The sequence below is a fragment of the Ovis canadensis genome, chromosome 4 (assembly GCF_042477335.2).
Source record: "Ovis canadensis isolate MfBH-ARS-UI-01 breed Bighorn chromosome 4, ARS-UI_OviCan_v2, whole genome shotgun sequence".
Taxonomy (NCBI): Eukaryota; Metazoa; Chordata; class Mammalia; order Artiodactyla; family Bovidae; genus Ovis; species Ovis canadensis.
The window spans coordinates 92,039,190-92,052,583 of NC_091248.1; the positions used below are offsets into that span (position 1 = coordinate 92,039,190).

The 13,394-nt window shown below is 61.4% G+C and overlaps 1 protein-coding gene across 15 annotated transcripts in view; it reads left to right on the top strand.

Moving 5' to 3' along the window:
- Positions 1–11,457, top strand: part of CAMK2B (calcium/calmodulin dependent protein kinase II beta) — a 91,031-nt gene extending 79,574 nt beyond the window's left edge. For 6 of the 15 annotated variants that reach the window (XM_069586895.1, XM_069586893.1, XM_069586891.1 and 3 more), the window contains 5 exons: positions 718–766; positions 8,511–8,586; positions 8,715–8,809; positions 9,089–9,323; positions 9,592–11,457. In XM_069586895.1, coding sequence (XP_069442996.1) covers positions 718–766; positions 8,511–8,586; positions 8,715–8,809; positions 9,089–9,321 — 453 coding nt within the window. In that variant the 3' untranslated portion in view covers positions 9,322–9,323; positions 9,592–11,457. Of the gene's footprint in view, positions 1–717; positions 767–2,074; positions 2,189–2,491; positions 2,573–3,416; positions 3,531–8,510; positions 8,587–8,714; positions 8,810–9,088; positions 9,324–9,497 lie in introns of all 15 variants that reach the window. The other 9 variants (XM_069586884.1, XM_069586885.1, XM_069586888.1 and 6 more) reach the window with 3 other exon arrangements.
- Positions 11,458–13,394: the final 1,937 nt, after the last annotated feature.

A 13,394-nucleotide genomic window follows, 5' to 3' on the forward strand; every position in this document is an offset into this window, starting at 1 on the left:
GTGGTGGTGGTGGTGTCTGCCCTCCCTGCAAGGGGCCTTGAGACAACATTCTGTGATGTGGGCCCTGATCTTACAACCTGTAGATGCCCCATTTCTGGCCCAGGGCCCAGAGCAGTGTCTAGTAAGGGGGTTGTGGCGGGGGGAGGTTCCTTGGGATGTTCCTTCTGCGAAGCAAGCAAGCTCTCTGGGAACTCAGTCACAGGTGGAGGGCATCTGGTTTTATATCTGAAGGGCAGCAGGAGGAGGTGCTGGGGCTACCTCTCTGCCCTTCAGGCCACCTGAGAGGTAAAGCCAGGCCTGGCTAGATGGCCCAGGCCTGGGGAGGAGGTATGGTGCTGCCGCACTCTGACCGGGCTGGGTCAAGTTTCCTGAGGACCTGCTGGAAGCTTCCACCCTGTCTGCCAAAGTGGGCGGGCTGTGGATGCTTTCCTGCTTCCCCAGGCATCTTGGAATTTTAAAGAAAAACCCCAAACAGTTTTTATCTTGTTAAAGAGTATCTTCTGAGCATGCTAATCTTTCCACTGGGCGTGTCTCATTGGCAGAAGGAGAAGTTGGGGTTCTCAGCTGTTGGGGATGTGAGTGGCCCAGCCTAGAAATGGGTGACCCCTGGGTCTGGCGTGAAGCTCCATTGCTGCCTGTGGGCTTCTGGGGTTGGGGCCTGGGCCCCGTGGGGGCAGAGTCCATGTCCTGACCCGCTGCCTCCCCGTGTCTCCCCAGGAGTCATCCGACAGCACCCACACCACCATAGAGGATGAAGACACAAAAGGTATCCAACCTCCCCGCCTGCGGGGCTGGTGGGCAGGCCACTGGCAGGTGGGGAGCTGGGACAGCAAAGGCCTCGTCCTGCGATGAGGGGTGACTTGCTCAGGCCTATAGCCCCGTCTGAGGCTGGGTACAGACTGGCACTGGGCGGTCTCGGGCAGAGTATCCAAGCAGAGCCTGGCGGACCTGGGCGCCCTGACCAGTGTGGAATCCACTGCCCTGGACGGGACGGTTCTCTGCATGGGCCCCCAAGTTGCTCCGGGGGCTGTGCACCCAATTTCCATGGTTGAATTTGCTGTTTCTTCTCTCAAAGGTCCTTAAACCTGTGCCTACCCAGCTGGCAGTTGATACATGGATGGGCATCAAGGGGCATTTCCTGGGCTCATTGTTGGGCGGCAGGTTGCAGAGACGTGCGTCCCGTTCCCCACTCAGGGATCCCAGGCCAAGCTGGCTCAGGCTCTGTCTGGCACCAGTGCCCCAGGGTGCCGGGCGCTGTATGCTCACCCTGGAGCCCCTCTTCCACCCTCAGCTTTCTCAGCTGCCCCAGGGAGGGGATCTGGTCTGCATTCTACCTAGGCCAGGTGACTGGCCCCGGCCTGGGGAGCCTGCCCCTCAGCCACACTCTACGTAGATGAGCGCTGGGCTAGAGGTGGCCACTCTGCCAGTTTGGGAGATGCGATGACCCTGTCCTGAGTATCCCCCCCTGCCCTAGAGTGGAAGTGAGCTAGCCCAAGGCTTTGGCCTCTGGATGTAGAGTGAGTGGACATTCGTGTGGTTTCCCCGGACTGTGGGCCCTAAGCCATCGGCATGGAGCTTGGAGGTCACGCAGACCTCCCCCAGGCCCTGTCCTTGCATGTCTGCCCTCGCCCCAACCAGGCGGGAGCCTGAGATGGCCTGAGACTGCAGGAGCCCGGGGGAGAGGGCCAGCCAGCCAGCCTCATGCCAACCCCTTGTCTGGCTGGGAGACGATCGGCAGATGCCTGAGGGCAGGGGCGAGAGGAGTCTCAGCCTCAGCTAGGCCATCCATCACATGCAGAGAAGCCCCGGTGGGCTCAGGCCTGCCCTCTGCTGGTCCCGGCAGGCACTGTACACAACCCTCCTGCCCCGGGTCCAGCCCTTCGGGTAGTCCTGTGTTTTCCTCACACACCTGCTGTGATCTCACAGCCCTGGGCACACGGGGGTGACGGTACCCCAAGAGCCCTGGACCCCACCGTGTGATTCTCCAGCTTAGCCTCCTCTCATCCTCCTGCACCCCCTTGTCTCTCCTGCGTGTGCTCACCTGCCTGTGTTCACGTCTCGTCTGTCTGCCCAGCCCCCAGGGTCCCTGACATCCTGAGCTCCGTGAGGAGGGGCTCGGGGACCCCAGAAGCCGAGGGCTCCCCGCCCTGCCCGTCTCCGGCTCCCATTAGCCCCTTGCCCACCCCATGTAAGTAGCCGGGCCCTGCTGCTGTGGGGGTCTCCTGGAGGGGCCAGCAGCTCCTCTGAGGGTTCACTCGAGGGCCAAGGGCCAGCCGAGCTCGAGCACCAGCCTGCCCCTCACAGCCCCTCAACGCAGCTCCCCAGCACCTCTGCCCCTCGAGCTGGGCCTTCTCCACTGGCCTGGGGGGTCTCAGGGCCGGGGCTCCTTGGTCCTGAGACAGGCCCTGGGGTGGGAGAGAGTGGGAGGCCTGCTTCCTCTCCACCAGCCTGCCCCGCCGCCTCCTCACATGTCTGCTCCTGTCCACCCCAGCCCCCAGGATCTCTGACATCCTGAGCTCCGTGAGGAGGGGCTCGGGGACCCCAGAAGCCGAGGGCCCCCTGCCCACCCCATGTAAGTAGTGCCCCAGGCCTGCTGCCTCTGCTGCCAAGTGGCTCCTGCATCCTGCCATGCACGGCCTCAACTGCCCCTGGACCAGGCTGCCAAGGCCTGGCTAACTGTCCGGCCTGGCTGGGTGTCAGGGGGCGCACGCGCTAACTCCGCAAGGCAGCTCTCCCCCGGCTCCCCCACCCCCACCTCTCACACGGCTCCCTGCACTGCTGTCCAGCCCCAGACCTCACCCCCTGAGGGTCTCCCACACCCAGGGCAGCCATGTACCCTGCCCCTTGGGCCATGGGCCGTGACCTTGTCAGTCACGTTGACTTCATATTGGCCCCGTGCTGGGCATCCAGGCATAAGGAGCTGTTATAGAAATCCTCTCGACCAGAGGCCTGTGGGTTTAAAGGAAGAAGAAGGGGCCCAGCCTCCCTGCAGAACTAGTTTTCCAGAGGGGCTGGGCGTTCTGTGCACTCCTCCACTCACCCATCCCGTCTCACCTGGGGGTGCCCACCCGGGTCTGTCCCATGCGGGCCTACTCTCCTCTCCTGGGCCAGGCTGCCCTTCTATGGAGGGCACCCTCCGCCCACAGCAGCTTTCCCCACCCCCACCTGGTCAGACAGGTGCAGCTGCCTGAACAGCCCTGAAGCTTCCCCCTCGTCCCCCATGCCCCTCTCTGTCACCCCTGTCCCTCACGTCCCCCTCCACCCCCCACATCCCTTCTCCATCCCTCTCTGTCCCCTCATGACCCCTCCGTCCCCCCCCTCCCCACTCTCTCTGGCTTGGCTCATCAGCCCATAGGTTTTCTCTCCTGCGTGTCCCCCGCCTGCCTCGTGTTCACGTCTCGTCTGTTCCACCCCAGCCCCCAGGATCTCTGACATCCTGAACACGGTGAGGAGGGGTTCGGGGACCCCAGAAGCCCAGGGCCCCCCACCCTGCCCGTCTCCGGCTCTCCCAGGCCCCCCACTCACCCCGTGTAAGTAGCACCTTGAGTGGCCCCGCTGGCTGCTCCTGGGGGCTCTCAGGTGTGGAGACCTCCAGCTGCAGTGCGCCATCCCCTGGCTCTGGGAAGGGGTCGGCTCCTGGGTGGGGGACCCAGGGAATTCCACACAAAGCTGCCGTTTGGCTAAAGATGCGCACCTGTGGGGAGAGAAGCAGGAGGCAGGTTTCCCTGAACTAGAGCCTCCCTCCCAGGGGCTGTGAGCTGCAGATTTCTTCCATAGTGGTAGTGAGGATGGGGCGGCGGGCCGTCTGGGGTTGGCCCTGGCTGGTGAGTCTAGGGCTGGGGGGCGGGCTGGGGGCGGGCGCTGGGCTGGGCTGCCTCCCCCGGCAGGGAGGAGCCGCTGCTGCCGTCTGCAGCCCGTCTGCCGACTGCTCGCCAGTATCGCTTACAGGGATGGATGACATCCCAGGACGGCGGCCACCCCCTCCTCCGGGGAGACACCGGGCTCTCAGAAGCGAGGCTGCTTCGGGGCCAAGGGCCGGGCATGGCTGGGGAGAGGCTGGGTGAGTGCTGGGCTGTGGGGGTGCCGACCCCCGCCGCCCACCCCTGCCAGCCATGCCTGGGGGCCAGGGCGGGGGTAGGTGGGTGGGAGGGAGGCCCTGGGAGCAGAGGGGAAGGCCGGGGGTTTGGGGGTTGTGGCCTGAACTCAGGCTCTGCTAGAGGAAGTGGAGATGCTTCTCAGAGGTGGGAGAGCAGAGTCTCGCTGGTGGGCACACAGAGGAACCTGTGCCTGTCCCCAGTTGTGTGGGGTTTTGTTTGAGTTTAGAGGCCTCCATGTCCCCAAATCCGGGACCCTTGTGGCCCCTAGTTTCACAGATAACGAAGCTGAGGGTAGCAGATGTGGAGGGTTGTGTCCAAGGGGTCCTTGCAATATGACCCCGGTCCAAGGCCATGACCCACCTTTGGGGCATGCTGGCCCCAAGTGGGGAGCTCCGAGGACAGGCTGATGGAGTGGGGGAGGGGAGGCACAGCACAGGCTTGCCCCTTTGAGGATCTGTCCTGAGCCTGACTCTGGAGGTAGGGCCGCAGAAGGGGCTGTGACCAGGATTGAGTGGAGGGGACCCTGGGGCCTGGACTCCTGGCACGTGTGGCCAGGCCTACATGGTGCAGGGGAGGGAGAGAGTGCTGGGTGGGGGGCACCGAGGGGAGGGGTGGCCCCTATCAGTGTCCCTCAGAAAGAGGGGTCCTCCTACCTCCTGCCCTTCCACCTGGGATTCCCAGCAGCCAGCTTCCTTGTGTGTGTGGGTCCTGGGTGAAGGGATGCAGGTCGGGCCAGCCTGGAGAAGGGACTTCTGAGTGGCCACTTCAGGGTGAGTTCTGGCACTCAGTGGGCCAAGTGGGTGAATGCCAGAGTGGAGTGGCCCCCCTTCCCAGTTCTGGGGCCAGGGACTTCCCCCACTGGCACAGAGGCCTGGGTGCAGAGGGCCATGCTTGGGCTGGGTCACGGGCAGCCTCCTTTCCCGGGAGCCAGCCCGCCAGCTGTCAGGGGTAAATGGGTTGGTGCCCATTGGCCCGCCCTGAGTTCTCCATAATCAGGGATTATGCACAATCCAGGCTGATCCTGTGCAGCTGCCTCCCTGGTGTGGCTAGGGACATCCTGGCGCCCCTGCAGCTGCTTGGGGTCCACCTGGGGTCACTAGGGTCCTCTTGGACCCTTTGCTAATGTCTGGGCTTCCCTGGCCTGTTAGCTCTCCCCTAAGAGAGCCAGAGTGGATAGGGCTTTGATTCAACTCTGGGACTTCTCCCATGCCAGACTCTTGCCCATGCACCTCAACTCTGTTTCTGGAGTTGCCTGGTGGAGGCAGCTTGTCCTTGATAGCCAGCCCTCCCCCTCCCCCTGCCAGGAGTCCCTTTGCGTAGTGTGCCACCTGGGGAGGCAGGATTGCTCTGTACAGCAAGGAAGGAGAGGGCAGAGTCCTTCCACAGGTCAGGAACGTCTGGCTCATTCCTGGGCTGTGGCTGGGCTTGTGCAACCTCAGCTTTCCCATCTGCAGAATGGGCATGGGGGCTATTTCCCGAACTTCAGACTTCGCAATGTGTTCTGTGACCTTAGAGCTCTATTTACTTAATACTTTCTTTTTACACCGACTCCATTTTAAATTATGATTTGTTAAAAAATACTCACTATTACCTCATCAAGTGGAAAATTCAGCCCACTTACCATGGTGCAGTAGGGTGATCGTAAAATCAGAGTGCTTGGGGAAACAAAACAGAAAAAAAGGTCTCAATTCCAGCTGCAAGGTTATCGGCTGAGGGCTCACATTTGGAGGGGAGACAGCTCACGCTGTCTGTCAAGAGGGGGGATTGACAAGTGTCTGGGATGTTGGGATGTGTAGACGTCCCCTTAGCAAGATTAGCAGGATGGCCTGGAGCTGACTCACAGTGGGAGGTGGGCGCTCCTGAGCAGGGGTATGACGTGGTGCTTCAGGAGGGAGGCAGTGGGGTCCAGGGTGACCAGCCGCCCAGGGCAGGGGTGGGAGGGGCAGGCGCCAGGTGCTGCTGTCAGACAAGCCCAGGGGCCCTGGCCCTTGGGGTGGCATCTGGTGGGGAAGCTGGGCTGCAGTAGGAGATCAGAGACTGAGGCTTGAGGCCACTTCCAGGAAGATGACAGGTGACCTGGGAGTGGGGGTTGATGAGATCCCAGAGCAGAGAGGGCCCTCAGAACTGGGAAATGCCCAGGCGGAGGGCCGAGAGGTGGGGAGGCTGCGGAGGAAGCCCTGAGAGGGGAGAAGCTGAGTTATGGGGTGGGCCTAGGTGGAGGTGTGCTGATGGAGGTATGAGACATCCAGCAGGTGAGGACAGGGACCACCCACATGTGTCTGTGCTGGGACAGAGCTCTGCGGGGGGACGGGGGCATCAGGGCAGCTGGGCCCCCTTCCTGGAGGCCAGCTTCCAGCAGGGGCCTGGGTTCTGCAGAGACAGCCTGAAGCCCAAACCCTGTTACAGTCCAGACATGGAGTTCTGTAAGGAAAAAACAAATAAACAGAAGCCAGCAGAAGCACAGTCAGTGCAGAGAGAGGGTCTCTTCTAGACAGGGCAGTGTGTGTGTGCGGGCAGGTTGGCGTGCACATGCACTACAGACACACACACAAGTACGCACCCATGTGTACGAAGGGGCACATGTACGCACATGTGCGTGCATGCACTGGACCCCTCGGGTGTCACAGCGCTCACCCAGCAGCCACTGTCCAGAGCCAGTGCCGCACGACCCAGGCTCCCAGCTCACACATGGGCACGCCCCCGCTCACATACAGCATCTCCTGCTGTAGGCTGTCCCCTTCCCGTCTGAGCGCCTGGGAGAAGGGAACACCCAGACAGCCGAAGGTGCTGATGGGATGGCCTTGGGCACGTGCATCTTTGGGAGCTGGCAGCCTGCACTCTGGGAATGTAGGCTGTGGATCAACTCACACTTGTGTGGAGCCCAGCTGCACTGGCAGCTGGATGCTGGAGAGCAACAGACGCCTGTCTTTAGGCTTGGTCGTGTGGGAATGTGCATCCACAGGAGTGGCCCTGCAGAGCACCTGTGGTCCTCCTTACTGCGGGGAGCAGAGGGACACAACGCCTGTGTGAGGGTGTGCAGATGCGTGGCGGGCATGGCTGTGACCGGGGAAGGGGCTGTGCAGAGAACTGGGGTGCCGCCTTCAGTGGTCTTCTTGGGTCTGGGTTTTGCTGCTGGCGTTTACTGCGTTATGGAATCACCACGTGCGGGTGTGTCCGTGGCTGTGTGCACACGCACATGTATGTGTTTCCTGTGTGCCTTTGGGTGTCGATGAATCTGCACAGGCGTGGTTTAGCACCTAACTCAGGATGGTACTTCTTTGGGGAGAGTGAGTGAAGAACAAGATTCCAGGGAACACGGGCACCGTGACTTTATGTGGAAGTTTTTCTCTCTTTGGAAGAAATCTAAAGCAAATATAAAAATTGTCAGATGTGAACCAGCAGGGCATGGGCTATATTATTCTTTGTGCTTCTTCCACGTGTTTAAAATATGTAGCCTGAAAATAAATGGTAGTCTAAGAGATAAAGGGGGGCCCCCAGGCGAGCACCCCAGGGACTGGGTCAGTCTAGGACCAGAGGTCAAGTGGGCAAGAACCTGGAGAAGGCTGCTAGCCCAGGGCCTCAGGTGGAGGGTGCAGGATGGAAAAGCTATGCCAGACGACTGGCCTGGGGCCCAGGACCACAAACAGGTGGAGGCAGGAAGAGGCAAGAGGCCAGCTGGTAGTCTGTGGGCCTCCACGGAGAGAAGGCAGTGAGGCCCATGCTCAGCTTTCCACTGGGCTCTGCTTCCTGGCCTTCGTACAGAGGCCTGGCCCTGCAGCCTCCAATCCCCTCCTTGCTTTGTGAGTCAGCCCCTAGTAGACACCTGCCCCACCCTCCACAAGAGCTGTTGGGGTGCACGGAGGACTAGAGAGCAATGCCTGGGGGGCAGGAGCCAGGAAGGCTGGTCACAGTGTCACAGGGTCATCCCCTGCTGAGGGCCCAGGGCATGTGCCTGGGGGGACTGGGGATGCAGAGTGGTCATGGCAGGCTTTGCTCCCCTGACCTGCATTTTCCAGACCAGTAGTTCACTTTCACTATTCACTTTCATGCTTTGGAGAAGGCAATGGCAACCCACTCCAGTGTTCTTGCCTGGAGAATCCCAGGGATGGGGGAGCCTGGTGGGCTGCCGTCTATGGGGTCGCACAGAGTCGGGCACGACTGAAGCGACTTAGCAGCAGCAGCAGCAGCAGCAGTGCTATGGATGCAGTATGTGTCTCATTCGGGGATATTGTATTTAAGACAAACAAGATGGAAGCTCGTTGGACTTGGAAACCGGGAAGCCGTGGGTGGCCTTGAAGGGAGCAGTCTGAGCTGGGCAGCCTTGAGATGGGGATGGAGGCGGGGTACTTTGCCTGGACGCTCCTGGGCGGGCATAGGTGGTGTGTGGGTCACTGGGCAGCTGTCTCCCTGCAGCGCGGAAGCAGGAGATCATCAAGATCACGGAGCAGCTCATTGAGGCTGTCAACAATGGTGACTTCGAGGCCTACGCGTGAGTCAGGGCGCCTGGCCTGTCCTGGGGTAGGGAGGTGTGGACCTGGAGGGCTTCCCCACAGGGAGGGGGCTGGATGGAAGCACCCGGTTCTGAGGGACCCCTCCTCACCTGGGTCTGCCCCCTAGGAAAATATGCGACCCAGGCCTGACCTCATTTGAGCCTGAAGCCCTGGGCAACCTGGTTGAAGGGATGGACTTCCACAGATTCTACTTCGAGAACTGTGAGTGAGGGGCAAGGGGGCGGGTAAGAAGGTGGGTACCCCTGGAAAGCCCACGGACCCCCAGTCAGGGGCCCAGGGAAGCCCTGTCCCCTCTATGCTCAGGGTCAGCTGGCCACTGCTCCACCCTCTGTGGCAGAAACCCCCAAGCCGCAGGGATGAGGGGCGAGGACACATGGGGACAGGGAGGGGGAGCCAGATGGTGCTCTTGGGGGAGGAGGCTGGGCTGGTAGAGGGGCTGGATGGGGGCAGGCACAATGCCAAACCCCTGCCTGCCCGCAGTGCTCGCCAAGAACAGCAAGCCGATCCACACAACCATCCTGAACCCGCACGTGCACGTCATCGGCGAGGACGCTGCCTGCATTGCCTACATCCGCCTCACGCAGTATATCGACGGGCAGGGCCGGCCCCGCACCAGCCAGTCCGAGGAGACCCGCGTGTGGCATCGCCGAGACGGCAAGTGGCAGAACGTGCACTTCCACTGCTCGGGGGCGCCCGTGGCCCCGCTGCAGTGAAGGTGAGACCCTGGGGGAGGGGACCGCAGCCTGGGGTTGGGGGGCTGCAGCCTGGGGGAGGCGGTTGGAAAGGGTGGCCGGAAGGGGTGGCCCAGCAGGTTCCTGGGCATAATGCAAGCCTGGTGTTAGGGGAGTGGGGGCGCTGGGTCAGGGTCTCCAGGCCCCTTTCTGGGCAGCCCTGCAGGTGCCCACCTTGCAGCCACCAAACCCGGGTCAGACGGAGAGCTGCCCCCAGAGCTGACCTGCTCGTCGTGGCACCCGCTGTTTCAGAGCTGCTGCGGCTGGTTTCACCACGGGACAGACTCGGTGTTTGGAGCCCAGCTGCCCTCGGGCGCACGGCCTGCCTGTCGCATGTTTGTGTCTGCCTCGTTCCTCCCCTGGTGCCTGTGTCTGCAGAAAACCAAGACCAGATGTGATTTCTTTTTAAAAACAAGATGACAACAACAACAACCACACACACAAAATTGACGTCGATGAAACAGGAAAAAAAAAAAACTAAACAAGGGAAAAAGCTGTAAAAATCACTGGCATTTGTGGGGCTTCGAACCTTCCGGCCGCACCCCACCCAAGCTCCACGTGTCTGTCCACTCCTGGCCTCCTCCAGGGACTGGCCAGGGGAATGAACTTGTCCACCAGGGCCTGCCGCCCGAGGAACAGTGTTTGCTAGGCGGTGCCCACCCCCCAAGAAGTCTGCATCCTCCCTGCCGTGCATGGCTCCTGGTCAGGAGTGTCAGGTGTTGTCAGGGGAGGGCTGGGGGGGTGGCAAAGGGGCCCGAGCACGGCTGACTTCCCTCCCACTTCCCTTCCCTCCTCTCTTCCCCGAGAAGGTGTGGATGTGGGCTCCCAGTGTTCCCAGCATGGGTGAGCAGTGCAGAGGCTGGGCCAGCCTCTCTGGGAGGATGCTGAGCCATCCAAGGAGGCTCAGGGATCCAGCTCTGGCCCGATCAGGGCCAGGGTGGTGCACTGGGGGAGGGGTTGCAGGGAGGCGCACCTTCGTTTCAGATCTCACACCTGGCGGGAGACATGGGCGAGGACAGTGCTGGCAGTAGCCCGCTGAGGAAGGGACCCCCTGGGCTGGCCTCTCTTCTGCTTGGGTACCTCTCCGTCTTTGCCCACCTTCTCCCCCGTCCCCATGTGGGTGTGGGGCAGTAAGGAGAGAGGGGTCAGAGGTGGGCAGGTGTTTCTGGCTTCCAGGTTGAGGCAGGGGCCAGGCAAGTGTTTGCTGAAGAGGCTGCACTTTTAGAGTTTGGGCCAGAGCAGCAGGGAGCAGAGGGCTGCACTGGGCTGCGAGAGACAGGGATCCTGGGGTGGGGAGGCAGGTCCCCCTGTGTGCCAGTGGGCACTCTGGTGAGCCTCTGGGATGGGCTGCGTGGTCAGGTGGTGGCAGAGAGCCAAAAGCATTTGGCCTGGCATGGGGATGGGTATGATCTGGCCTCCTGGGCTATACTCGGGAGGTGGTCAAGGGCCATGATCCCAGAGGTGCAGGATGCACCGCCACCCCAATATCTGCCCCTTCAACTCATGTTGTTTTCAACAAGGATTTTCTTTATCTTCCCCCCACACAAGCCAAGGGAGGGGCCCAGAGTGGGGCACAGGACACAGGATGCTGGTCTCCAAGGGGGACTGTCCACAGACGGACGCTCAGAGTGGACGCTCGCCTGCCTGTCTGCGGCTGTGCTTAGGACAGCCGTCCCCACCCATGGACACAGGGTGAACATCTGCAGGGCTCCCTGGGCCTCGGGCAGTGGCAGGGTTTGCCGTGGACAGTATGCGGCCCAGCCGCCCTCACCTCCTGGGGCCTCCTCCTCTCCTCTCCCTGCTCACCCGTTCTCTCCAGGGAGCTGCCTGTCTGGGATAATTTGGGGATTTTTTTTTTTTTTTCCTGGGGGAGAGTTCTTTTGCATGACCCCTCATGAGCAAGCCACACCCGCTCTTCTAGCTAGATGTCCGTGGTGTGGCAGCGTTGGCCGGCCCGCCCTGCAGAGGGTCGGCTGCCCACGGTGCTGGCCGGCCTTTCCTCTTCTCTCTTTTTGCTGAGTTTCATTGTCTTTTCTTTCTGAGCCTTGTAAGTGTACAAAATTATTATTTTGTTCTGTCTCGGGAAACTGCAAATAAATGGAAAACAGGACAAACTGCTTCAAGTGTATCTGGGTGCTCTCTGCCGGGATCTAGCTGACCCCTCACCTCGAGGCAGGCCCCTCCCCTGCTGTGTGGGCCCTGGGCTGGCCAGGCTGCAGCAGCCCTAGGCCAGATGTTCCCAAGCCCATCCTGGGTAGTTGGCATGCCCAGGTGGGGTCCCCAGGAGGCCACAGGTCAAACTCTGCCAGCTGCTCCCACCCCGCTCCCTGTTTTCCCCAAGGCCTGTTAGCCCCAGACACAGGAACCAAAAATGACGCCTTGAGTCCTAGGACCCCCAATCTCTGGTCACTCTAGCAGTCTCTGAAGATGAGATCAGGAGGGCAGATCTAACAGGAAGAGCTCCAGGCCCCAGCCCTGCTGCCCTGTCCATTCTCTCCCTCCACCTATCTGGTCTTTGTGTGTGTTGCTTGGGACATGTGGTGCCTGCAGCCACCAGGGCTGCTCCTGTGGGCCTGCACGCAGGCTGTGTGGACAGCACACAGACACGACACCAGCGCCAGGAGCAGAGTGGTGGCTGCTGGGATACAAAGATGACCCAGCAGGCGATGACCGCCATGGCCTGGAGAGGCTCCATGAGGAGACCCGAACAGCAGAAGCCCAGAGCTGAGACCTGGGAGACGGGGGATGCCAGGTACAGAGGCTCCCAGGTGGCCCCAGACTGAGGGGCTTGAGGGCCCAGGGTGGCAGAGCCAGGCGCTCCCCACCAGCCTTCCCTCTGCAGCTCACCCCTGACATGGAGGGAGGGACATGGCACCCAGTCACCCACTGCACCCCCACACCACAGGGATACAAAAAGCCTCTGGGCCTTCCTTGGGAACACTCCCAGCCTGCACTGGCTGAGAGCGCTGGCTGCGTGCCTGCCTAACCGCGTGGCCATCCAATCTGTTTGATCGCCTGACCACTTAGCCACATGGCCGCCCGACTCCATGGCTTCCTGACCACATGGCCACACAGCAGCATGGCCACACGGATGCGGGGTCGCCTGCTTCTCTGAACATCTTCCTTCACGGCTGCACACATTTAGGCCCTGCCAGGCAAGGGCTGTTGGAACCTGCCTGTGCTCCGCTGGCCCCTCAAAGGCCTCGTGCCCTCCCCACTCCTGGGCAGTCCCCGGCAGTCCTGCTGACACCCCAGAGACACCCTCGTGTTGAGATGGGCAGCCTCCCCTCTACTCCTGGTCCCCAGGTGCCGCTGCCTGTCTGTACCTCACACCTTAAGCTTTCTCAGGACAGAAATATGGGCTTCCACACAATCTAATACACCAAACACACCCACCCAACGGGTCCAAATGACTTCCGACGAGGCGGTACTGCCTCAGGCCTGCTCAGTCCTGTCCACTAGGGCACAACCGGCCTCCTGGTCCAGCCTTGGCATCTGGTTGCAGACACCTTCAGATGGGCCAGGAGGCTACCTTCCTGGCCCTGTGGGGGGTAGCTGGCAGGGGCTCTCAGGTGTGCAGGCGGGCATGAGGGCTGCTCAGGGAGCACCAGGGCAGATCAGAGAGCTTGGTGCAGAGAATCTAGGACAGAGCCAGTGAGCAGAGTCATCACCATCGCAGTATCTGGGGCTCCGCTCACCTATCAGCTGTAATCCGAGGCTGCTTTCCAGGCCAGGCCTCCCTCTGGGCACCTGCCACAGCCCCACCCCACCCCCGCTGGGGATCCTGCAGGAATCCTGAGGTGGACCAGCACTCTGAAACTGTCCCCTGGCACCCACGCCCTCAGCAGGGATGGCAGGATAGGCAGAGGGAAGTCAGTGAGGGGCCTTTCATTCGTCATTTTAAAGAGCACCTGCTTTGGGCAAAGCTCCCTGGGCGCATGCCCTGGTGGGTCCTCTGAGCAGGAAAAGCCGGAAATGCCCAGGCTACTCCCTATTCCAGGGGTCTCCAAGTCGGTCCCAGGCCAGCAGTGAAATAGGTGAGAAGCATGCACAGT